This window comes from Lissotriton helveticus, chromosome 7 (genome assembly GCF_964261635.1).
Source record: "Lissotriton helveticus chromosome 7, aLisHel1.1, whole genome shotgun sequence".
Lineage (NCBI taxonomy): Eukaryota > Metazoa > Chordata > Amphibia > Caudata > Salamandridae > Lissotriton > Lissotriton helveticus.
In genome coordinates this window covers 121,665,879-121,693,511 of record NC_136068.1, presented here as the reverse complement: position 1 = coordinate 121,693,511, position 27,633 = coordinate 121,665,879, and the positions used below count along the sequence as shown (strand labels likewise).

Below are 27,633 nucleotides of genomic sequence, written 5' to 3'. Positions count from 1 at the left end.
CAGCACTCTCCTCTTCCTCATAGGGCTCACTGGTCTTGGCTAAGCAGGCAGGAACTAGTAATCCAGGTGGTCTTGGATGCTCCTAAGTGATGTCCCCTCACCCGGCTGGGAGACTGACAGGCCTTAGCCTCATGCCCTGGTCTCACGCAGAAATCTTGCAGAGCTTCTTCTCTTCACACTGCCCGACTGGCTGTTCGAAAGTTACAGTTTTGAGGGCCTGGAGCTCTCCTTCTTATAGTTCATTTCAAAACATCAAATGTGTGATTTAGGGTCTGAGTTTTTGAAGTTTGTGTTGGGCGTCTGCTTCCTTTTGAAGTGCCCTCTCCTCTGCCCTGCCTTTCCTGTTGAAAGCAGTCTGTCACAGCAGGAGCAACTCCAAATCTGATAGTCCCACTACATAGGCCACTGGAGTGACTAGTGGTTCACGCTTGGATGTCAGCCACAGTGATATGTGTATTAAAAGGTTATCCCATGGCCTCTGCCCTACCCTTTATGACCCTGAGATCTGCACAGGCCCCTTGCAGACAACACCCTTTGAAGTGTGCAGGAGAGCATGGCTGTCCTTCCTCCTGCATGTGTCTCACCCAGCCCACAGGAATGCAGCAATCTACAATTCTGATTCGGGGGGGGGGGGGATTCCTCTACCTCCTTAAGCTCCTCCAGCCTGCCATGGCTCTCCCAAAATTGAACCCAGAATCGTCCATATATTGTACCATTCACAGGATTACATACACCCAGCCCGTACATAAATACAACACACACGCACTGCATATCACTATATACTGACTTGATGTAGGCCAAGGGTGAGTTAAGCACACTGCAGCAAAACCTTTCATGAGTGAGCCTGTAGGCCTCAGTCTAATGACATATAAAAAGGCCTGTTCACTTCTACTGATCACTACACCATATACTGCCGCCACCACCACATCCGTGCTGCTTAACTCCTGGCAAAGGCAGTAGCCTTTCACCACTATGAGTGTAGCGATTTGGGCGACCTTCCCTGTGCAACAAGACCGCAATCCATAAGCGAGGCCTATGACATGGCACACACGCATGATCAGTGTTTGCCAATGACAACCAAGACCAGCACCAGGGATCCAGACATCATTGCAGCTGGGGCACTCGGCATGGGAGCCTATCTGTCACCATGCAAGGGACTTTTCTATTCGAATAGTACTCTGTGACTTGTCAACTCTGATGCCCTTGTTTTACCTTATCACTGTGTGCCACAATATGTTTTGTGTGATTCCTGGTCTCCACACCCTTTCATTATCTTATATTCTCCTGTACATACTCTCCGTTTCATGGATTCTAATCCTCTAGTGTTATCCTGTATAACAATGTATGTTAATCCTATGACTGATGGATTGAGTGCCCTTGTATGAAGCTATATTTTACAATATTGATTTGATGACTGCTAAACTTTAGTACCCTTGTATGCCCCAACATCCTACCGTATACATATTCTGTGTCTCAAGGACTTTAATACCCTTATTTATACCCTATACTACAGTATCTGCTCTATTACTCACTGACTCTGATTCCCTTTCATTATCCTATATGCACTCAATGACTCAAGAAATGTGATACCCCTGCTTTACACTATATGCTACAGAATGTACTCTATGACTCATGCACTCTAATGACCTTGTATTACTCCATATGCTAAAGCCATTGTATTGTCTTATATACAAGATGTATTTCCTGACTCGTGAGCTCTGATGCTTTTGTATTGCCATATATGCTACAAAATTCATTCTACGACCCATGGGTTCCGATTCTCTTGTGTTGATTTAAAGCTACAGATTGTATTCTACGTCGCGTGGCCTCCGATGCCTTTGTATTATCTTATATGTCAGAGGATGTATTCTGTGTCTCATGGCCCCTTGGTGCCTTTTATCACCCTGTATGCTACAGCATGCATGCTGTGGTACCTGGGCTCTCATGTCCTTGTATTACGCTATATGCCACAAAATGCACTCTAAGACGCATGGACTCAGAAGCTTTTTTATGACCCCATAGGCTACAGAATGCACTCTATGACTCATGGGACTGTTCCCATGAGGCACAGGGTTAGACTGATTTGCATATGGCCATGTCTGAACTGGGGTGGTGGAGTGAGCTAAAGAATGATGATAGATTAAACCCAGATCAGTTGACTGGGGGTGAGTGCTTGCATTGTTCAACACTCTGTCCATCATCCCCTTTGGTTTTGCTTTGTTCGCCCTAAGTTGGCAGGGTATGCCCAGACAGGATGTATGACATTATAACGCATGCTTTTACATCGCATGCTTTTACATCGCAGTTTTTAAAACGCATACCATTACAACGCATAGCGCTTTGGGGTGCTGGATAGTGAATAGTTTAATTTACTATTCCAACTCCAGTCCCCGTGGACACTAGGAAAGGTGTTGGATAGTAAATTAAATCTATTCCCTATCCTAGAGCGCCCCCAGCGCAATGCGTTGTAATGGTTTGTGTTGTAAAAGTTGCGATGTAAAAGCACTGCGTGGTAAAAGTTGCGTTGTAAAGGATGTTTCCCGCCCAGACGTGGGTCCCTTGCACACTTTGCCACTGGATTCAAGCTAGCCTGGCTGATGACGACTGATTAGGATGCTTGTTTCCGGTCCAGGGAAGACATGGCTTGGCAGTTCGGGCTGGACTGTTCCCATGAGGCACAGGGTCAGACTGATTTGCATATGGCCATGTCTGAACTGGGGTGGCGGAGTGAGCTAAAGAAGGATGATGGATTAAACCCAGATCAGTTGACTGGGGGTGAGTGCTTGCAAGTTTCAACACTCTGTCCATCATCCTCTTTGGTTTTGCCTGTAATACTCTGTACAACTCAGAATGTATTCTGATACCCTCATGTTGTCTTATATGCTACAGAATTCTTTCTGTAACATACTAACCCTTTATGCTACAGAATATATTCTATGACTCAGGATCTCTTGATACCCACATATTATCCTCTGTGCCACTGAATGTGTTCAGTGGCTCAGGGACTCTGATGTTCTTGTATTTCTCCATATGCTACAGAATATATTACACGACTCATGGGGTCTGACACCGTTTATTACTCTAAGTGCGAAAGAATGTATTCTAAGACTCTTGGGCTCTCATACCCTTGTATTACCATAAGTGCAACAGAATGTAGTTAAAAACTCAAGAGATATGATGCCCTTTTATTACAGTATTTGATACAGAATGTATTCTAAGGCCTTCGGATTCTGATGCCCTTCTAATATCCTATATGCTACAAGGTATACTCTAAGACTCAAGGGCTCTGACACCCTTGTATGACTGTATGTGCTACAGAATGTACAGTAAGGCCTATGGACTCTGATGACCTTGTGTTACTCTATATGATATGGGCTATATTCTATGACTAATGACCCTTAATGCCCATCATTACCTATACAGCACTGAATGTATTCTACGACTGCTCTGATGTCTGTTAGTGTCCTATATGCTACAGAATGTATTCTATGACTCATGGGCTCTGATGCCTTTTATTACCCTATATGCTACAAAAGGTATTCCAAGGCTCCCAGGCTCCCATAACCTTGTATTGCTTTATATGTTACAGAATGTATTCTAAGACCCAAGGACTCTGATACCCTTGTATTACCCTACGACTCATGAGCTCTGATGCCTGTTAGTGTCCTAGATGCTACAGAATGTATTCTATGACTCTTGGGCTCTGATGCCTTTTATTTCCCTATATGCCACAGCTGGTGGTCTCGAACCTTTTCTGTCATGAGAGCTACTTATGTACAATGATAATCATCTTGAGTTACTACTATCACATCAAACAAGATTACATTATTGGCCACAATATCCAAGAGTACCATCTATGGTCACCTCAGTGCATCAGGCAAGGTTGGCACCAGTAATTTAAACAACAATTCGCCAATATGGAAAGCTTCCACATGGGTAATGCAATATAACCATAGCTGCAGTGCTCCTGTTGCCAGGGTAATATTAATTGTAAGTCTCTTCAACTCAGCATGATTTATTACTCAAATATCACATTGAAATATATTGCATAAATTCAACCATTTTCCTTCTTACACCAGCTGATAAGTTCTGAAAGCACACACATATTTGTCTTGAATACACATTTTTCAATTTCAATCACATTTAGTAATTCAACCAAGCAACACATTCTCATTTAGTAGGCTGGGTTAGAGAGAGGCAAGATACTTTACAGGTAACTGGAGAGCTACCAATAGCTTACGAGCTACTCATTGGAGAAGCCTGTGCTGCAGACAGCGGCGGTCGGTGCAGGTAATCGCGGTAGGGCGGTGGGGCATGGCGGGATGTCGACAGACGACAGAATAGGATTTATTTATTTTTCCCTATTCCGTCGTCTGTCGACGACCGCCCTCCCGCGTTTACCTGCTGGAGCAGTGACTTGGCAACAGAGTGTACTCTATGACTCCTGGGCTCCGTTGCCCTTTATTCCCTGAATTGATACAAAATATATTCCATGATTCATCGGCTCTGGTGCCCTTGTATTATACGATTTGTTAGAGAATGCACTCTATGACTCATGGGCTTTGCAGTCATGGTTTGACTCCTTTTGTTTAGTACTCCACTTCCAGCCTCCCTCCCTCATGGTAATGCAGCGATGCCTGCAATTATGCAGTTCAAACTATCCGAAACTATAAATAAATAAATAAATAAATAAGGAAATAAATAAATAAATATGTAAATAGATAATAGGGATCGTATATAAAATATCATCAGGTATTGTTTTGCCGAAAATCCTTGACCGGGTTGCAGTACAAGCAGTCGCGGCCCGTGCAGGTAAGAACCCTAGGGCAGGGTGGGAGGGGATTTCGACAGACGACGAGGAGAGAAAATGAACTAAATAATTTCCCTCGTCATCGTCTGGCAAACTCTCCCCACCTCCCGGCCCCACCGCCCTTACCCGCATGGGTCACGGCTGAGTACAAGGATAGCTGGCTACAGTGCCTCGCCATAAGGGTCGAACTGGGACAGAAAATAGGCTCTGGCACCAAAAGAAAAGTGGCCACCATTATAGAATTAGAAAGCTAAAAAGTGGCTCATGTTTGCAAACCTGGTTAGTTTTTTACTTGGTAACCGCTTAACCGCGGCGCAAATTCTGCTGCGGTGCTGCGGTTTTATTGAGTGAGCATGGCCACGTCGGCCAACGGACGTGCGCAGCACTACAGAGGTTGTGCTCGCGACGGCCGTTGGCCGACGGATGCATGGAAGGGGTTAAGGCATGCTGTTATAGGTGTTTTACAAGCTGTAGAAGACTGCATGCATTTAAGCTTGCTGCAGGCAGTTTGTTTTAATATCAGGGAAATCAATAGTAGAAAATGCCCTGGCCAAAACAGCACAAACAGCCAAAAACGTTCTATACACAGATCTGGGAGGCCAACCCATTGGGCATTGCCTGATTGCCCTATAAGCCAGTCCGACCCTGCTCACCATCTAATCATATGCCAGCCTATGAGGGCAACACTCTCATTCTTATTTTACTGTAAGCTCACATGCACAGGTAGAAGGGGGAAGATTAAGAGCTACTCACCCTGAGTTCGCGGTCCCTCATCTCGCCCAACCTGCTCACGAGCCAGCGGTACGATGGGTACGGACTCCTCCCCGACCAGCAGGTATTGGCTGACAGCCTAATGCACTGGGAGAACATTCAAGCCATCAGATTGTTCGACTGGCTAAAGAGACTAGACATGTTATACTGTACACCATAACAGCCCAGAAGCAATCAGAAGTAAGCCACCCACTCAAGATCCGTTACTGGCATTTGCTGTGTGCATTTTAAATTATAAACAGGAGCACAAGACTTACAGGTAGAAAAAGTTTCTAAGTTTGCATCTGAAATGGTCCCACTTTTCAACATACCCAAACTTCCTACACCCATCTGTTTGATCTCAAACAGCTCCTTATCTGAGCTCACTCAAGACATGCGCATCAGTCAGCGACCGGCAAATTACAGCGGCAATTCTTTTTTTGTTTTGTTCAACTTTATAAACTTTTCAGTGTCACCTAATAACTTACTTTGATGTGAATTGATGATTAGTAAAGAACATAACCTGTATTCTCTTTCTCCTGTTTAAGATTTATATTTTGTAATTTTTACATTTTTTATATATAGCATGTATCATCAGAGCATTGTTCATGGAGTTAATCCGACCAGTACATAAAAGCTGATTTGAGTGTGGATTGTGAAGAGGGGTTGCACTGTGGTAATGAATATGAATGTGGTTAGAACATGGACAGAGGAAGAGCCAATGATTAAAGGTTGCGCTTGAGGATTTTTTGGATGTGGGTAGCAATATGTGGTGTGGGTGGAAGGTGGTACCATATTTTTCTATCAACAGACTATAAGGCTTGGCGATATCTGTGGTGGGAGTGTATGTGTTTTGGAACCTGGGGGTGGGTTTTTGGTAAGGTAAGGGTGTGTAGCATTAAGAAATAGCTTAAATCAAAGTCAAAAGCAGGCATGGTTTGGATAATGTGACAAGTGCCATGTCCCTTTTCTACATTGTACCCTCACCTCGAATGTCCTGCCCCAGAAGTGATGCCATCCATGGATGGAGGGCTGGAGTGCCTCTGTGGAAGTGACATCACCCATGGAATTGAACCTGGAAGAGACCTTACCATGAAAGCTGACTGGGAATTGGTATCACCCATGAACCCTGACCTAAAAGTAATTTCACCATTGGACACTGGCCTGGAAGTCCAACCCCGGAAGTGACCTCAATCATGAATTACTTGACAATGCTGTACTGCAATAGGCTTGCCAGGAAATGACAATACATAAAATGACCCCAGCATTTTGATGCCAAATTGTCTAACAAAACTCACCTTTCATCACACCATGCAAAGCTTAGGACATAATGACCCTTCCATCAAGGTGGAAGGGAGTTAAACCAAACTAACCTCCAAGCAATGGGTAGGAAGCGATCTTGTAGGAAGTGACTCCATTGCCTGAATTCAAAGGGATCAAACCACACCCATTCCTCATTGAATCCCTTAATGCTTTATTAAAAAAAGTTGTGGATCATAAAGTGACCCTAACATCCACTTAACCAGGAGTCCAAGTACGATACATCCTACCGTGAAGTGTGCAGGAAGTGACAAAAGAAGCCAGACCCATTTTTAGAGTTGAGCGTAGATATATGAGAAGCTCCTGGTTCAGTTTTACTCACGCCCCGGCACAGGCTACTGGAACGAGAAGCTGCCAAAGCTATGAAGGGCTATAGGGACTTGGGCAAAATAGAGACTCTAACTATTAACCATAGGTTGACCACCGACCCATCCACTAGCACCACTGGATGAGGACCTTAAAAAGATGATGCATAAAGGAGAAAACTACACAGACTGTGGATTTGACGCCAGAGGTTAAAATATACGATCCCTTGGGACCTGCCAGAGTTGGCACCCCCTAGTAAGTGTGACCATGAAGGCGAGGGCTTGTGAAATCGCAACACATGAAATTGACAACATGGACTGTATGGATGGATTTACAAAGGTTCCTACCTCACTTGTGTGTGAAGATATGTTTTATTTTTAGAGCTGGTTCCTGATTTTGCTGTGTCTCAGGTACTGCAGACTCCAGCGATGGCTAATGAAGGTTATGTGCCAATGGACGTAAACAACTATCAAGAGGGAGCAGCTATATTGGGGCAAGGATATCGGTTGTGAGTATTTTTCGAATGTGCAAAACCCCGCAAACATCTCGCGGTGACCTCTGGAGATCCTGAGACTTCAGGGCACATACTTGCTGACGGGGTTGGGCTTCTTCGAGGGAAGGCCTCTGGAGAAACCCCCCCCGTTCCTCACATACCAAGCAGCACACCTGAGCCCAGACTCCCACATCACTCCACCGCACGACACTCCCACATCCTGCGGTGAGCCACTACTCCACATTCTATTCAGGGCGCTTCACAATACTGAATCTTCTTAGGTGCTCGCCCAGTGGTTTCACTGCAACCGGTGGCGCTCCTCTCCCCTCATGCCTAGGCCCACTTGTGTCAGCACCACTGTCAGGGCGTACATTGGAGGCCTGCTTACAACTGTGGCAAAACAGCAGCACCCATGGTTTCTTCCAGTTCACACACTCCCATCTTGACGTTGCCCGGCCCTCCTCCTCTGCACAGAATACCCAGCTGACCGCCACTGGCCAGGGTCGGCTATCTGATATGGGTCGACTACGCCCCGCCACTGGCATTGGCACACTTGCCCTCTATGGTCTCAGACACTCCACAATTAGACGACACATCACCATTGTCCACATCAGATAAGGTGGATAGGGTCCTGGAAGCTATTGATATATTCCGAATTTCCATGGAGGCCAGATTTGGCTCCATGACTGCGGACATTAGTCTTCTACGAGACAATCAACGCAAACTGGCGGACAAAGCATCTGACGGGGAAAAAACGCTTGCCATCCTCCAGGCCCTGGCAACAGACAACTTTATGGGGGAGGGCGGAATCCAATAAAATCGTTATTTTTAAAATACAGAATGCCTAACCCCTCCGTTGCCTTTGTCGGCCAACGGCTGTCGCGAGCACTACCTCCGTAGTGCTGCACACGTCCGTTGGCCAACACGGCCCCGCCCACTCCGCTAACCCGACGCACATCGGCGGAATTGCCGCTGCAGTTAAGTGGCTAAAGAAAGGTACCGCTATTTTTGTGCTCTTGATCACATTTGTGCTAACAGTTTATATTGCGGACGCATCTCTCTGCTGAGTCCTTGCTCATCTGTTCCACTTCTTTAACTTTGCCGTACCAATTTGTTCTATGTAATCAACTGTATTCTTATGCGCATTTTGTATTACATGGATTTTACCTGTGTTGCATGTATTTCTGAATGTATGCCTCTTTTTTATTTCGAACTAATAAAAAAACTACTTGAACACACACACAAAAAAAAAAGGATAGCTGAAATACACCATGCAACTCTGAAGTATCAGTAGGTTTGTGGCTGAGGCAGACCAGCTGAGGTGTCAAAAGAGTAATGTCTGCTGTAAACATTTGAGAAAATACCTGGTTACCTGTCGTGGACGAACAATTACACCTGGATAAGTGTCAGATAGAGGGCTTATCCTTAGCTGGATCAGAGCGCAACACATCTAAGAATCTTTGATGTCAGATTATTTGAGGATTAAGGACATTTAGTCTCTGAGAGACAAATGAACAAAAGGATGAATAAAGAAGAGACCTCTGTTCACAACATCATTGGCAGAGACAGCGACAGCCTGTGGTATGCTAATAATAATATAGCCTGAAAAATAGCAAACACTGTGACTGTCAGCATATTTTTTTTCCTTCTTAGCAGACCTAGAAAAAGGGCTACACCTCCACAAGATCAGAACACAAACACCAAGGAAGAAATCTTCTTGTATACTATCAGCCAGATGCATCAAGCTAAAAACCGGTCGCAAAGGGGTAGATTCTCAGAATCTGCCCCTTTGCGACCGGTATTTTTGCATTTGGGATGCATCATCCCAAAAGCAAAAATCGCAATTTGAGAATTCACTAAATAGCGATTGTTTGCATTTAAGGAATCTCAAATTGAGATTCCTTAAATGCAATGAATGAAAGTTTCAAAAATAGCGAATTCGCTAATAGGGCACGCAAACTACCACGAAGTACAACTTCATGGTAATTTGCAAAAACTTTGAAAAATGCACCAAAGTGTGCACAGATCAATTTCAGGGGTGCAACAGGGTGTCCTTTGGACACCCCTGCACCCTTGAAATCGCAATCTCAATTTGCGAATCGCTAATTGCGATTCGCAATTTGAGATTGTCTTCCCATTCATTCCTATGGGCCTCTAGGCCCCTAGGAAAGAATGGGGAGGTTTTCCTTAATTGCGAGTCGCAATTTGCGAGTCGCAATTAAGGAATTCTAAGAAATCGCTATTTTTTAAGCGATTTCTTCATGCATAGCCTTTTGCTATTCCTTATTAGCGAATCCTTATTTTTCGCTAATAAGGAATCGCAAAATGGATGCTTGATGCATCTGGCTGTATGTCTTCTTTTTTTCTCCCTTGTTCTCTAGCCTTTCCCTTTTCACCCATTCTTATTCTCTTAGCGGGACAGTGGATAAGGGGACAGCCAAACGTATATACTGTGTAACTGTATCCTCGACAATCGCAGACAGTTTGGGCTGCCACCCTGTAACGACAAAGCGGTGATGACTATATGTGTAAAAAATCAAGAAAAATATGTTGACATTAAAATAAATAAATAAATAAACTCATCATAGCTCAAACAAATCTCTTTCACTTTATGGGTTGCGGGTTTTAGTTACGTGGGTTAGCCATTTTTAAGGAAGATTTATCCAGATAAGAGTTAAAGCAGATTTTTGAAAAGCTAGGAGTGAGAACAGATCTGATCAGAGAATTTTGAGGAAGGAGTAGCTATTTGGAGAAGATGTGTACTCGCCTCACAAGCACACTGGGATGCTGTTTAAACAAAAGTAGTGGCAGAGAGTTTTCACTATGTATGGGTAGCAGGCCAAGTTACTTCTCAAAATGTTGCAAAGCATAGTATCGGAGTAAAGTAGGCATTGGCTGACATAGATGTTTTGACCAATTACACCTGTGCAGAGGCACTAAAAGACAGGACCAGCCACCATGTCACAGCTGTCTTTCAGTCTACATTTAGCAGAGACGGAACATCTCTAAAACTGCAAGAGGATGCAGGCAAAGAATTTTTTAAACAAACGTTTCATAAAGAAAACAGCAAATTCATCATTTTGTTACATACACCAAGATGAAAATTATAGCTATTGAGTAATGTAACTAAACTCTGAACTTGAGATATTTCAGGCTAGTACAGGATGCCAAAGAGAGGCGTGAAGGGGAGTGTTACTGAGAGCTAGTGCAAGGTGCAGAGGAAACGTAAAAGGTTAGTGCCGAATGTAAAGGAGGGGGGTTACAGAAAGCCCGCGCAGGGTGTGAAGGTGAACAGTAACTAACAACCACCGCAGGGTGTAAATAGAAGAAAGGCTACTGAGAGCTGGTGCATGGTGTGAGTAAGTGGTGCTACTGAAAGACACTTCAGGGTGTAGAGAAGATGGCTTGCTGAGAGACAGTGGAGCGTGAAGTGAAGGGTAGCCAGGGCCACTGGAATTTTGCAGCAGGAGAGAGCCAAATTATGCGGCAGGGTAAAGTAAATTATACGGCAAAAAAGGCAAATTATGTGGCATAATGCGGCACATTTTATAATAGTATTACTTCACCATTTTTAAACTTGGCAACACTGTCTGGGCTTTGGTTGCACCTCATTAGTACCGGTTTAATACCCAAATATAGCAATAAGCGAAAAAAAAGGGTACCAGTGCAGCTTTGCAGTGGGCCTTACACTGTGCAACACGTGTTGCAGTGTTTTATGTAACTTTTGAACCGTTTGAGCTAGAAACAATTTTTTTTTTAAATATGCATATTATGTGGCAGATGATAGATTATGCGGCCGATCTATAATAATGCCAAAATCGCCACAGTCGCATAATTCCAGTGGCCCTACTGTGCAGGAAGGTGTCCCTTCCTGCACATAAACAATTGCTCCTGCAGCGCATGCCCGAAGCAAAATGGCGCTAAGCTGCCTGCATTGGCCCTAGGCAACTTCTTTAGCGCAAGCGGAAATGCAGGGATGTGCTGTATTTTTGTAAATGCGGCAAATCCCTACATTTTGAAACTGACGGAGCACAGAGTTACCGATTTTGGCTTAACACCACACCCCGCCAGTTTCTTGTACATATGCTCCCGAGAGTTGTTTCAGCAAAACTAACTGGGCACCACACATCAATCAAATATGTTTACACTGTTCTGATTGGATACTCGGTAGCAATCACAATATCATTAGGAAACCTCCACCACCCAGAGAGGTCCGAACATCACAAACACAAGAAATGTTGGCTATGGAAGGAGCCTTTATTATTTCTACATACTGAATAGATTTTGGCCGTTTTTTTTAAAAAAATCAGCTTTTTCAGGTGGACTAAAAGAAGATGTGATTCTTCAGGTAATCTTGTCCACTGTCATATAATATAAAATGACAGAAAGTAGAATGTGATATGAAGGAGTCAGCAGGGTGCAAGTTGCAGCATAATCAGGAAGGTGCTAGATAATACACTTTGACCCAGTAATGTAGTACTACTTACTTACTTCAAAATATCATTCACAAACCTACGAGTGGCATCTCGACCTCCATTGCTCCTATATTTTCTTTGGAGACATCTCCATTAAATGGAGACTATTTACAAATGCAAATTAACACTTGTAAATGTACTCCTGCGTAAATCTATTCCTACACCTAGGTGTAAATCTACACTTTTGTCCTTATCGCCATTTCTAAGCGTTGAATGGACTTACATGACGTCACTCTCTTTGGTTTAGAGGATACAGTCATCTAGAACTGAGTTTATGAGTGTAAAGTTACAACTTGAACCTTTTCACATATACGCTTCCGTGGTTGATATCTCCCTATGGGAAAGTATAGGAAAAATTATTAAAGATTATTATTCTTTAAAATAATTATAAAAAATATGCTAATGTAATCTATAAATGTAAAATTATTGATACTTGTCATTAAATAGAACTAATGAAGTAAAATGTTAAACCGCATTAACTTGTTTACTATGTCTTAAATAATTAAAATATATGAATTTCTTTTATAAATAACATTTCTTAAACAATAATTTAAAAAAGTTCCAAGCAAGATTAACATGTTTGTTTTTATTTCATATGTATTGAAAATTCTTAAAGTTGTGTTGAATGTATTTAAATTATTTTAAATGTTTTAACAAACAGCAGTTTTAGCAGTTTAATTTGATTTCATGTTTTAATTAAGTTTTATCATTCTGATAATAAAATGATTGTTTAATAATTATATATAATTTATAACATAAAAAAAGCTTTTTAACGTTTAATTAATTGTATTGATTTTACATTACTTCCTAGGGTGTGTTATTTTAAGTCCCTAACTTCATTATTGTCTATAGGAGTGTGTTGCAGTACCTGTAAAAGACCATGTGTATGGTTTGACTTACCCTAATGCTGGGCTGGAGTGCATTTACTACTGTTTTGTCACATGTGGCTTGTAGTTCCCAAGAGAAACCTCCAATCCACCGACCTCGCCCTCGCAGAAATCCCTTGCATCCGCAGAGGGGATAGAACAGGGGAAAGAGCCTTCTCCTACATCGCAGCCAAGACCTGGAACACGCTCCCGCTCAACATAAGACGCACCACCTCCCTTAACATCTTCAGGAAGACACTCAAGACCTGGCTCTTCGACTGAACAGAGCTGCATACCCCCCAGCGCCTTGACACCCTCACGGGTGAGTAGCGCGCTTAAACCCTCCCCAGTGCTGCCAACGGCCGTCGCAGCCCCACCCACTAATTAGAACGCCTGCACCGTGGCGGAATTGCCGCCGCGGTTAAGGTGTTAAAATTCCCCTGATTGATTGATTAGCAACTTTAGAGGTGTTTTTTGTAAATAACAATATGTTACTCTTTTGAGGTGGGTGTTTGTAGTAGCCCTTCCCTCCTTTCCTTACTTTTTCCTAAAACCCTTCCATTTTGTAGTAGACAGTCCCCATTTCCCCACCATTTTCTCTGGTCCCTCCCTCATTTACTACTAAGTAGTGCACTTAGATTGTAGAGATCTCCCCATTAAGAAGATAAGCTAGGAGGACATTTCAACTCATAGGTTTGTAATACATTATGGAATTTGTGAATCGGGACCACTTTGTTATTCTTAACCACTCATTTGCTATAAAAAGATACATTATTTTCCCTTAAGTAATTGGGAGCACCCTATCCATCTTGTACCTCACAGCAGTGTTATAGCAAGAGTACACTGGGTCCTCATATAAGCAGGGCCGGACTGAGAACCAAAACCGGCCCTGGCAAAGTGCTCGGCTGGCCCCCTGGGTTGCGACCGAGCTCTTTGGCGGGGCCGGTTTTCAGCTGATTTTGTTACAGGGACGCTTTTGCAGCTATGCTGCAAAAACGGCCCTGTAACAAAAACGGCCCCCTGGGCCCAAAACCGGCCCCCACCCTTGCGGCGCACTGGGGGATTGCCCGGTGCCCGCAACGGCCAATCCGGGCCTGCATATAAGCAAGGACAATGGATCTTATAGCCATTGTTCAGTAACATAATACAGCCATAATTGATTCAAATTAGCCCTCACACTCCTGGGTCCTGGTGCCACCAGCCGCGGCCGGTAGTGGGAGTAACGGCCGGGCGGTAACGTGGGGAGGGGTAGTGGCAGGGTGGGGGGTAGTAATGTATGGATTAGGGACTTTAAAAGATAAGTAAACATAAACATAAATAAAATGAATTTCGTTGCACACACTGCATCGCATTTGGTGATGCAGTGTGTGCAACGAAATTCGTTTTATTTATTTTTATGTTTACTTAGCTTTTAAAGTCCGTAATCCATACATTACTACCCCCCACCCTTCCCCTCCCCCTCCCCACGTCACCGCCTGGCCAGTACTTCCACTACCGGCTGCGGCTGGATGCCACTGCACTTTGCAAACCTTATGTTAGGGTGATCAGCTCTTGAGAATCAAAAACAGGGACATTTGAGAAAAATAGAAAAAGGACTACACTGTTTCATCCACGGGAATGGTTCAGAATGACAGCTGTCATCAACATAGGATCACAGAAGATGCATTAAGAAAGTAAATAAAATGTAATTTCTACAACCAAAATCATACCTAATAATTAAATTTCTTACTTATAACAGTAACACCCCAAAATACGCCTCTCGCTGTTTTCAGTCAACATCAGGGCACAAGTCGTAAAAAAAGAAGTGGGGGGACGCTGTCAACAGAAGTGACGTCACGACCGGAAGTGACGTCACGAAAGGTGCCGAGCTCCTCGTCCCAGAGAGGCCAAAGAGTGAAGTCCAGCTGTTTGGCAGTGGGGATGGCGTCCCCCCGGTAAAATAAGTGGGGGGACGCCGTCCACCCGCGTGGTACCCCGACTCGAGCCCTAGTCAACATCCTCTAAAAACCAGGACATGAGCTAAAATTGCCGAATCTGCCGGGACAGCTGGGACGTCTGGTCACCTTACCTTATGTACAAGGCAGCGCTAAAGGCAGCGTTAAGCCACGTTAAGTGGCTTAACGATGCCTTGGCTTGTGCATAAGGCGCAGCCCCTATCGCCACTACAACGTCGGTAAAAGTGACATTGTGGTGGCGATAGGGGCTTGTACATATGCCCCTCGGTGTTAGAGGCCTGTTTCTAGCATCTTTGCTAAATCCACGGACGATGCTTCACATGTAATGAACGGAATGTATGCGATCACGTGACTCTCGCGCGCCGCTATGATGCTGCCTTCCATTCTTTTTTCGGCCACATCGGAGCTATTTATGGAGAATTTTTTCTGTTTTTTCGCCACTTGTGACATGCTGCTCCTAGCCCCGGGGCCTCCTCCTTCATTGCTCCCTAGCCTCAGGGTCGTGCCCATGTGACAGCGTGACAGAAGGCCTGCCATTGACGAGCCTATGTGAGCCGGGGGAGTGCTTACACTTCCGGTACCAGGATCATGCAGAGACCTGGCAGGAATTCGAAGCATGCTTTCCGTTTTGAAGGCAGCCCCTCGTTTGAAAGCCAGGCCCCCTTTCTGAGGTCTGCTGCCACTGGGGGCATATTCCACTTTTTCAAGCCTGCTTTTCTTTTTCAAGCTTGCGCCTCGTTTTGAGCCCTAAATTAATCATTTATGAGGCACATTGCTCTGTTGAAGCATGTTTTTCTCACTGTGTTTTTACCCACATATTGAAACCTTTTTTACGCAGGCCCCTCTTTTCGAGCCATGTTCTTTGTCGTGAAGCCTCATCCTCTTCCAAAGCATATTTGGGCTTATTTACAAGCCCCTAGCGTCGGCGTCACTTTTAACCCCTCCCATGCTGGTGACGGAACCGCTCCGTCACCAGCCTCGGTCGCGCTGTGCTGGTGACGGAGCGGTTCCGTCACGGGCCGCTCGGCGCGCCTGCGCGGCGCTGATTTTGCGCCTGCGCTGGACGTTCCATTGAGAGGGAGGGGCCGTGACGGAACCGCTCCGTCACAAGCACAGCGCGCCCGAGGCTCGTGACGGAGCGGTTCCGTCACGAGCATGGGAGCACAGCGCGGCCCTCCTACCCCCTAGCGCTGCGGCAGAATTGCCGCCACAGCGAAGGGGTTAATATGAGAAAAAGTGACGCATCGGCGGCGCAAAGGGCTTGTAAATAAGCCCCTCTGTTTTCAGTTTGTGATGCACGATGGACGTCAATTCTCCAAAATGCCAGAGGTACCAGAAGTGACATCATATGCCCTTTCATACTCACTTTCACTCACACACTCTTATACATACACGCACATCCACACAAGCACACTCTCTCAGATAAACACACTCACCTGCGAGCACGCACACAAAATACATTTAAAATCATGGGGAAGATTTATCAGAACGGACGCATCTCTGCATATTAGCAGAGATGCATCAGTAAATTTGTGTCACGTAAAAAACCCTTGCGCCACCATGAATGCATCACATTTGCAATGCGGCGCACTGTGGCGCAAGGATGCACAGATGCGAGACACATCTATTGGTGTAAAGGCAACGCATTGCTGGAGTCGTGTCGCAAGCACGGCGCAACTCCAGCAATGCTTTGGACTACCTATTTCCATTATGCTGCGTCACTCCTTACGCCCGCTTCAAGCAGGTGAAAGGTTTTGACGTAGTGGCGTCGTGAAAGTGACTCAGTGAAATTTTGTAGATTCACTGCATCACTTTTACATGGCTTTCTTGCGTGGGAACGCCCACCCTGCATACATTATACCTGACGCAGGTATAATGTGACGCAGGGCTTTCCAACATGACGCATCTCCTTAGATGCATCATGTTGTAAATGTGTCGCAACGTGACGCATTGTTTACGACGCCGCTGCGTCACAAAAGTGACGCAGGGCAGCGTAAAGGTGTCGCAAGGGGCTTGTAAATCTGCCCCCATGTATTTACTTACCCCAGCTGGAAGGGAATGTCACATTCCAGCTAATTGTACTCTATTATTTTCATACACTAATAGTGAATAGTGTAATATTATTTACTATTAATGAAATAAAAAATTGACAGAAAACAAGAGTGGAGCCCCAAACATGAGTAGGAGCTGCCCCTGTGTTCCTGGCACTGATTTTGCTAACTCTGGTGTCAGGGGTCACAAAGGCAGTGCCAGGGGTCACAAGGGGCAAGCCAGGGATCACAACTGCGACCCCCTGAATGACGTCCAGGAGGCACACCCCTCTTTTTGAAGCTTGCTCCTCTTTCCAGGCATGCCCTCGTTTTGAGTTCTAAGGCGCTGTTTGAGGCCTGTTCCACTGTTGAGGCATGTTTCACTATTTGAGGTATAATCTTCTTTTTGAGGTCTGTCTGCACCTCTTTCTCAGGCTTCACTCTTTATGAGGCCTCCTGCACTGTTGAAGCATGTGACCCTGTTTAAGGTTGTTGGGAAGGAACTGTCCCCTGCCACAAGTAAAGGTGTGTCCCTTGCCCTGTGAACCAGAACTGCATGTACCGGTAATCCTGGAGTTTGATTTTTGGTCATGCCACACACTAGGGTGACCACCATTTTAAAGCCAAATACCGGGTGTTGGACCTGCGATGGGCAAGCCCAGCACAAAGGGGGTAGCTTGGCTCAAGTGTCAAGGCAGTGAAGGCTGTAGTGCTAAGCCGGCTCTGACCCAATAATAACCCCCTGCACAGTCACACCAAAAAGAAGGACACCACACCACTGCTGTAGAAAAATACGATTCCTTTATATAAAAGTTCTCTGCTGTAAATAGGGATCAATTGGGGAAGCACATTCACATTTCATTTGTTACAGCACTCTGGGATTCAGGTTGAGAATAAATACAGTAAATAGGACTTCAGGAACACTGGTGTTGCATAAATATTAGGAATAGCTCTATCAATAAATAAAATAAATATCAGGTTTATATATCACCAATACATGGAATACTAAAGCCTGGTTCATTTATTTATTTATTTATTTATTTATTTATTTTTTATTTTATAGCCCATAAAGAGCCATAAACACAAAACAAAAAGCATAACATCTCATGTACTTTAATTCTTTCTACTCTTCCATTGCTCGATGGGTATCCAAATCTTACCCCCCAGAGCCCTTGCCCTTTTGCCTTTCCTCTCATAAATAGCTTTCTCCAGATTATATGTGGAAAGTAGTCTTGCTATCCATGTCTGAAACGTCGGTGCCGTTTTATCAATCCAGGCTTTCGCAATAATGATCCTAAAAACTGCTGTAGCCATAAACAAGAATTCTGGATGTGTGTTATTATCTTCTATACTTATGCCTAATATTATCATCTCATCCGTTAATTTAATTTTTAACCCCAGAGAGCTCTCCAAAAATGTCTCTATTGACAATTTTAACGTATAGAGTTGTGGACATTGTGAAAACATGTGAGTAATGTTGGCGCTTGATGAGTTACAGCGTGGGCAAGTTATTCCAGTGCTTCCCCCCCATTGTGCAATTCTAGCCGGTGTATGGTATAACGAGTAGACTGTCTTGTAATGTTGAGTTTGTAGTGTTGCTGAGCACAGCACAGTTCGGGCTAGGTCTAATGAGGCTTGAAGAGCTTCAGGGTGAGCCCTTACTTGTTCCACCCATTTTTTGCCATATTTCTCTCTATCATCTATTTTGTAATCCTGTAGTTCTGCATATAATTGTCTGATTGTACACTGTGGGCTGCTTCCCAGGTAGTCCATTATCCTACAGCTTGTCATTCCTACCGTCCCCCCTGTTTTGTATAAAAGTAGCTCCTCACTTGTAAATATTTAAAAAAGTTATTCCCAGCTATTTTAAATCTGTGTTGAATCTCTTGGAACAGTAAAAACCCTCCATTTACATCCAATAAGTCTCCTAGTTTTTTGATCCATCTACCATCCCACTCTTTCATAACTGTATCCCTAAAAATCTCTGCCAGAAGCTCGTTATTCGTATACAACCTTAGGTATCTATTGTACCTTCCCAGCCCTAGCTTTTTCTTAATTGTTCTCCAGGTTTTATATACCGCGTTCAGGGTCTTGAACCTCGTGTGCTTGAAGTAGGCAAAATCCACAGTTGTGACTAAGGCATTCTCTGCCGCCTTTCCCAGGAGTGCTTCATATACGTTCACTGGACATTCTCTCTCATCCTGTTGGTCACTCCCACCTAATAGCCCTTTAGAATATTGGAGAGCTGCCGCCCAGTAATAAAATCTAAAATCCGGTGCCCCCCAGCCTCCCTTCTCTCTTGAAAGTGTCAAAAAACGATATGCCCTACGTGTCTTCCCCTGTGCCCAGATTAATCTATTCACTGTTGATTCTATTCTATTAAACCATGTGCCATCAAAATATAAGGGTATTGCTCTAAAAAGATATACAAATTTTGGGAAAGTGACCATTTTAATAAAATTAATGCGGCCCATTAGTGTCAAATGTAGATTGTTGACTCTGTCCATGTTCCTTTTAACCTTCCCTAACAAAGGTTCCATGTTAATCTCTACTAGTTTCTCTAAGTCCGCAGTCACCCTGACCCCCAGGTACATTGCTTCTGAAACCACTCTTGTGTCTACAAGTGTCGTATATCTATTCTGTACTATTTGTGTCTTCCCTCTATTTATTAGATACCCTGAGACCGCACCGAATTTCCTTGCCTCCTGTTCAATTTCAATCAGTGCTCCCTCCGGTGCTGGTGTTATAATAGCCATGTCATCCGCATAGGCGAATAGCTTGTAATCCTTCTCGTGCAATATAACTGGGGGAATCCTAATATTATGAGTGAGTCTTCTTAAAAGCGGGTCCAGATATATAGCAAAAAGTAAAGGTGAGGCTGGACATCCCTGCCTAGTCCCTCGTCTAATCTGTACCTCCTTTGAATAGGATTTATTAATTCTTATCCTGGCATTAGGTTGTTTATAAAGTGCCTGGATTGCTGTTATATACCCCTTGCCTATACCTGCCCATTCCATGGCTTTCCATAGATAAGCCCAGGAGAACCTGTCGAAGGCCTTCTCAGCATCCAAAAAGATAGCCGCGACAGGGTCTCCTGCAGCCTCCACTGCGTCTAGGACAGTGATCATCTGCCTAGTATGTTGGGTGGTCCCCTTGCCAGGTATAAATCCATGTTGCGTTGGGGATACTACCCCCTCTATCACCTTGCTCAACCTATTAGCTAACGATTTGGAGAATATCTTAGCATCGGCATTTAACAATGTAATTGGCCTATATGAACCCGGTTCTGTTGATGGTTTATCTTTTTTTAATAACACTATAATATCCGCACCGGCCCAAGATTGTGGAACTATTCTGCCCCCCTGTGCCAAACAACAAATTACCCACATGTCCTTAGCTAACACATCCCAAAAGGTTTTGTAAAACTCTGCAGGTATTTGGTCTTGTCCTGTTGCTTTGCCAGATGGGAGGCTGAATACCGCATCTCTTACCTCCTGTACTGATAACTGCCCATCTAGCTTATCCCTCTCCTCTGTACTTAACCCTTCCTGTGGCCCTTGTAACAAGTATTCCATGCTTTCTGCCTCCAGATTTCCACTGTTTGTGTCTTGTTCGTATAAGATCTCGTAAAACCTTCTAAACACCTCCTGTACCTCCTCCACCTTATTGACAATCGTCCCAGAGCTATCCTTAATTTCCTTTATCTCCCCTGCCGCTAAGGTTTGTCTGGTCCTGATTGCCAGCAAATGACCGACCCTCTCATTAAATTCATAACATTTCTCTTTTTTTGCTAGATAGTTCCTTGCAGTTTTCTGCGCCAGAGTAGTTCCTGCTTCTGCCTTCTGTACCTCCAAAGTTAACAGAATCTGTTCAATAGGTTCTTGTCTACTTATTGCATCCACTAGAGCCTCTTCTAATTCCACCAGAACCCTAATCCCCTCTTCCATTTTCTCCTTTTCCCTCTTACTTCTTACTAGTGTGTAACTTAGTGTCTCCCCCCTCACTCCTGCCTTAAAGCTGTCCCATACCATATCCGCTGAGGCCGAATACCTATTCATGTCCCAGAATTGTGTTATCCAATCTTGCATTCTTGTAATATACTCCTTCTCCTTCAGCAGCCCTCGTTCAAATGTCCAGATAGATCTTGGTATTTCCTTAATTTTAGGCACTGCTATACTTAGTACCAGCGGATTATGGTCTGACACTATTCTGGGAAGGCGTTCTATTCTGGCTCCACCTACAAGTGAGCTAGATATGAAGAAGTAATCCAGTCTGGCTATTGTTTTGTGTGGGGCTGAGTAAAAGGTACTTCCTGTACCTATAGGGTTCATTTCCGCCCACATATCCACCAGCGCATTATGTCGAACAAGATTTTGTACGGCTTTATATATCTTTTTTTTCCCCTCCCTTGATATTTACCCCCATTCTTAGCTATTAGTCCATCCAAACCATTGATATTAAAATCCCCACAGCATATCACAGGTTCTGGCCACAATGCTAATTCACCATCCATAAATTCCATTAATTCCGGTTCATCCTCATTTGGGCCATACAATGAGGTAAGTGTAATTCTACCTGCCATAGTTTCCATATCTAGCATTACCCATCTCCCGTCACAGTCCTCCTTTTTCTTTTTAATTTTTACAGTATTTTTCCTAGCCAGAACTGCCACTCCCTTGCTTCTCCCTTCCTGACCTGTATAAGCAAGAACCTCAAAACCCATTTGATCCAGCATAAACTTGTCTTTAGCGGCTACATGCGTTTCCTGTAAACAAATTATATCAATTCTCCAGAATCGTAACAATGCAGCGAGCTTTTGTCTTTTCTCCCCGTTATTTAGACCACAAATATTAATCGTGATTATCCTGATTGCCATAACTCATGTTTTGCTTTTACCATCCCTTCAACTGAACTCTTAAGGTTATCCACGCATTTTCTCTCTTCCTCATATATTCTACGAATCTGTACTGTGTAACTACACCAACCTTCACCAGTGCCCCTACCCCTCAACCCCCCCCTTTTAGCCCCCCCCTCCCACACTGCTGACCCACCCCCCCCTGTGACAGGCAAATAGGTCACTCCTGACCTATGCGTGTCCACTGAGCGTTGTAGCGTCGCCCCCCTCTCCTCCCCTCAGCCCACCTTCACCCATTGATATACCTATCTACCAGGTTCATCTTTTCCCATTGCCCTTTTCCCTTTTTCTCTCCCCCTTCACTTTGTGATTTCTTTTTTACTTCCTTCTGGCTTCTGTAAGTTCCGCCAAAAATTCTCCTGCTTTAATCTCCGAAAAAAACATTCTTGACCGACCTGCGGAAATAACTTTTAACTTTGCTGGGAACATTAAGTAGGCCTCTACTCCTTGGTTCTGAAATGCTCCAATCAATTGTCTAAGTCTCCATCGCCTCTCCACCGTTACGTGGCAAAAGTCTGGTCTAGCAAAGAATGTTATTCCATCGACAGTCTTCCTAGAATCCGGTCTAGCTTTTTCCATCAGTTCTTGTCTTGCTAGAAAGTTTCCAAAAAATACTAGCATGGCTCTTGGAAGTACCCCTGTACCCTCTTCACGTCTTTTCTTTACCGTGAGTGGGAACCTATGGGCTCTCTGTACTTCTTGCTCCCACTGCCATGGCGCCTCCGGGAAAGCTCCTTTTAGCAGCTTGATAACGAAGCCTCTGGGATCCTGCCCCTCCACCCCTTCCTCAATTCCAAGGAGTCTGGCATTATTGCGCCTTTGGCGGTTTTCCAAATCCTCCACCTTCCATTGTAGATCCTCCACAATCTTTGTCTGCTCTTCTCTAGATGTCTGCCAGTCTGTCACTTCATCCTCTAGCCTCCCAGTTCTCTCTTCAACTCCTATAACTCTCTCCTCCACTTCCTCAAACTTCTTATTTACTTTCCTGATTGAGGCTTGGATTTTTTTGGTGTCATGCCTAGCTCTCCGACTTTCAGCTCTAGCTTCTGTTTGCATCTGTTTTAGTGTGGCAAACATTATATCCAATTTCCCTCCTTCATTTTGTCCATCTTGGCCATCCTCTTTGTACATATTAGAGGTAGCAGAGTAATCCCATAGCAGCTTCTTGTTTGTACTCTTATATGAACTCGGTGGGGAGCCTACTTTTCTTGATGCCATTTTGCGCCTTTTTTGAGTGCCCCTTCCCCTGGAGCCACCGCTATAATCAGAGCTTGAGCATGAGTCTGAATCTGCAGAGTCTCTTTCTTCGTTGCTACTTGCCATCGTTGAGTCTGAATCCTCAGGAACTGAGAAGAATTTGTCCCCCTCAGCTCCCTCCGCAACATCAGCCTCTGCCTCTGCCTGCTCATTCTGTAGTCTGTAGCTAGCAGCGCCACCACTCTTTGAAGCGCTATCCTTTTTTTGTTGAGCTTGCTCCTCGCGCATCTCATCCTCCACCTCTTTGAGGGCTTCTAACATTTGACCCATGTTCAGAGTCTCTGCCCCGCCAGCCCCACCAGCAGCCTCTCTCACCTCTCGCTCGACATCGCTCCGCTCATCCTGGCTCCCCTGCTCCAGCTCTCGCCCAGCGTCATCCGCCCAGCTCACCAGCGGGAGCTCCGCAGTACGCGTGGGTTCTGTGTGTCCTAGTTGCCCAGCAACGCTTCCGCGTGCGTCCTCGAGGACGTTGCTGCCTGATCCCTCGGTCGGCAGGGCTACCGCGCTCGGCAAGGCTGCTGTGGCTGATCCTGATACCCCTGGAGGTGCCTTGGCGCTGAAAACTTCTGATACCGAAGGCTGGCGGTAAACGGGGTCTTTCTCGTTCTTCTTCTTTTCTGGGGGCTCCCTTGCCGCTTGATTGTTGTTACCGCTTCGGGTATTTTTGCACTGCTTGAGCTCTTTCTCCTTTTCGCTGGCTCTCTCCAACTTTCGCTGTTGGGCTTTAGTTGCTGTGGATATTGTGGGAGTCGATCGTTTGACAGGAGGAGGCATTTTAGTTTTCGGGATGGTGCCCGATCTCCCCACATCTTTCTGGCATGTGTCTGTGTTTAAACCACAAGGCAAGGGCTGCTGCATGGGCTGCTGTTTGTCTCTCCCACGAGACGCCATCTCTGCCTGAAGTGCTTTATAGACTGCAACAGATACTGACTTTACTCTTCCCAGGATACGTAAGAATCTGCAAAATCCGCCGTTATATTTCTTCAACCTCGATCTGTTATTACTCTCTTGCTGACTCCAAAAGATAAGTTGCATCCTGCATATCACGATTCCATCTGGTGCCTGGGACTAAGCATGGGTCGGAGAGGGGTCAAAATGCGACTTACTCCTACAGCGCTTCAGCGGCCATCTTGCCTCCCTCACGTGCAGTTTTCAAATGCAGTACTGGTATCAGCATATTGATGCACTGCAATGTCCCAAAGCCTGGTTCATTTAAATGCATAACCACATTTTCATTCTGGTATCGCTGCCACCAATTAAATAAATCAGGAAGTTTACATTTGCAAGATAAACCCACTTTGAAAAGGATAACAGTACTTGTGGAATCATGGGGAATGCATGCGGGCTTCTCTGGATTCACGGTGCACTGGGGACTCTTTTATGTTCACGCGGGGCCCATGCGCGTGTACCTAAAGACAAGGAAACACGGTAAATATGACATTTGGCCCTCCGCTGCCACCAGGGAAGGATGTCCGCTTGCCGGTGTGGTTTACTTGAACCTACGGCAATATCGCAGGCACCAGGGTAGCACAGTTCGAAGTCAGTAGACGAACGAATGAAGGCCAGCCTCTCCCCGCCCCGGCGCACCACCTCACCTTCGATCACTGCACAACCAGGAAGCGCGCAACGCCGGTGGGGCTCGGAGACGTCCGAGTCCCCCGCGATAGGCGCTATTCATGAAGGGGGCACTGTGGAAGGTCGTGACTCGCCTTATCTTCACGATTTCGCCACCAGGGGGGGGGGGAGGCACATAAACTTGGCCACAGTCTTTTGTTTTGGGGCAATGAGGCACTAGCTGGGCAGGCGCTGTAGGCGCAAGGTTACTGGAACATGCCTGATTGGAACGCCAGTCAGGAATCAGGCTATTAACCCTTGCCACTCTACTGCCTGTGCTCTCAGCCACCTCAGGGGTCAGCAGGGCAGGTGTCACTCTGGTTTCAAGTCTGGAATCTGAATTACATCTAAAATGGCCGCCAGGGACTGGGCTTTATATAGCCAGTGCCCTGAGGTACTGGCACGAGCCAGAAGGTTCTAGAACCTTCCCTGGCTGTGTCAATGGCATGGCACTTTTTAGGTGTCTTTTGGTCACTCAGAGCCACCGTACTGGGGCTCTGGAGCAGCCAATTTGTGTACCTGAGGAAAGTTATGAAATTTCTGTCAGGAAAGCGCGCCAACCAGAAAGGGCGCCAAAACCTCAAAAGGTCAGGGTTCAAGGAGGCTCCAATGGGAGTCACTCACATGAGGGAAACATGTGTCCACCACCCCAAGGTTAAACACACACAGGTTGCCAACCTCAGCCTCCATGTCCACAGGTTTCGCCAGGCGCCCTGCACATAGGTGCCAGAAACCCTGTGAGCAACTGGGTGTCAAGGAACACCTAGCCCCATGAAACAACACACAAAAAGGTCCTGGTAGACAAATAAAAAGCGACAAATTTTGGGAGGTTCAGGGGAACAAAAGAAATCACATTGGTGAGGGGACTCTCAGAAGCAGACGGGTCCAACACCGGGTCATTTTCCAAACATAGAAGAAGGACTACAATTTTACTTAAACCCAGCGCACAGAATGGCAGTGCTCATTAGCAGAGAATTACAAAAGAGGCAGTAAGAACACACATAAAATAAAATGTTTAAAGCCATTAGCATGCCTGTTAATTAAATTGCTTTTTTATAACAACTGCTAACTATCCCTGCTTTGCAAAACATAAAAAGATACCTCCCACCGTTTTCAGCTGACCCCTCTAAAAACCGAGACATGAGCTTAATTTCCTGAAATCTGCATGAACAGCTGGTGAAAACCTGGAACCGTCCGGGCAAATCCGGGACGCCTGGTCGACCTAACACACTAGCCCTGTGTGCACGTGTGGCCCAAGGCCTGGTATTAATGCTATGTTCTGGACCTTGTCTTGATCTGGGAGGTTTGCACCAAACGCACAGTCATAGAGGCAGAGAACTACCATCCTCTCATGCGTGTGGCTCAGAGGTGGCACCATACTATGTGTGGCAGGCCTTTTTTACCTGTGAGACATGGATGTGTGCTTTCAGGCCCATTCATCGAAAGTTTTGCTGCTCACAGTGAATGCAGAATCCGGAACGCTAGCATCCTGTGCATTGTATTTGCTTGTGTGCTAGTGCTCTGCACTAGTGATCCAGGCAGTACTTAATTTGTAATAGAATGAGTGCGGTTGCCCAAAGCTCTGCTCAGAAGCCTGTGGCCGGTGCAATTAAATGTCGATAGGCCCAATACCAAGGCTGCATGGTCTTGAATCCCCCGCTAGTCTAAGTAATCCACTGCTAGTTACTCCCTGCCCTGTTATCTAAATCTTGCAGGTTTCCGTTTTCTCCCTTTATGACAGTTTTCCCATCTTTCCCTCCCTCCTTCTTTCCCCTGTGTTTGTTTTCCCCTTTCTTGCTCTTGGTAAATAACTGATGGGTAAAAATAAGCACTGGTCCATAAAAATGAGGGCAGGTGGCCCCCACCTGCAACCACCAGCTCAAATTAAGCACTGGATACAGGTCTGCTGGTTCCATTTTGAAAGCCCACAGCCTGGAACAGAGTAGGAGATGGAGGAGAAGATGCTATCCCCAGGCAGGATAAGTATATTGCTGGCATCTCCTAGGTGGAAGGGGGAACACCAGGCGCTATATTGAGGAAAGCGGAAACAGCCTTTCTTTAGATGTGCCAGGGTCCTTCCTGATTCATTAAGCTGTAAATGATTCTGGCGGGAAACGGCCACTACAACGCGGCCGTTTCCACGAAAACCTTAAACACGCAGGCATTACAATGCATGCATGGTTACCACGAAAGCCTTTACCACGCATACCTTTACTACGAGGTAAGTAGTAAAGGCATATGTGGTAAAGGGTCAAATTAAAAAAAGGGGAATTGGGGGGGTCTCCCCCCAAAAAAAGAAACTCACCTTTAGTCACGTCGAGATGTGCAGGCAATCGGCGTCGTTTAAGAGGAAACGGAAATTAACTTCCGCTTCCTTTTAACGACGTGCGACGTCACCACGGAAGAATTCGAGGGAAAGGTTATGCATTGAAATACCATTCCGTTGTAACGCATGCGTGGTAAAGGCATGTATTGCAACGGAATGCGTTGTAAGAACATACAACCGATTCTGGCAGCAGCTGTCGTTCGGTAGATAGCAGGTTTTGCAGGGTGAGGCCTGCACTATTGGTGCTAGGAAAAGTAGTCATTTGAAGCGGCACAGATTCTTGTCTCTCTTTCTGATCTCAGTAGGGAGGGATTGTAAAAGCTGGGAGCAGCCTGCTCACTCCTCTTTGTACTTCTGTGTTAGGAATTCTACCTGTAGACTCTCCTGCTGGGTAGAGCATAATTGCAGACGAAGGACAGTTCTGGAAGGTGGTGTGGCCCGGACACACGAAAGGGGAACTGACCCAAACTTTTTCCAAGAAAGCAGACCTAGAATACAAACTGTCTGTCTACAAAA

The 27,633-nt window shown here is 45.2% G+C and overlaps 1 protein-coding gene across 1 annotated transcript in view; it reads right to left on the bottom strand.

Annotated features, from left to right (window-relative positions):
* Positions 1-27,633, bottom strand: part of RGS19 (regulator of G protein signaling 19) — a 265,173-nt gene that overhangs the window by 168,329 nt on the left and 69,211 nt on the right. The window contains exon 2 of the mRNA XM_078651657.1: positions 5,564-5,668. Coding sequence (XP_078507783.1) covers positions 5,564-5,668 — 105 coding nt within the window. The remainder of the gene's footprint in view (positions 1-5,563; positions 5,669-27,633) is intronic.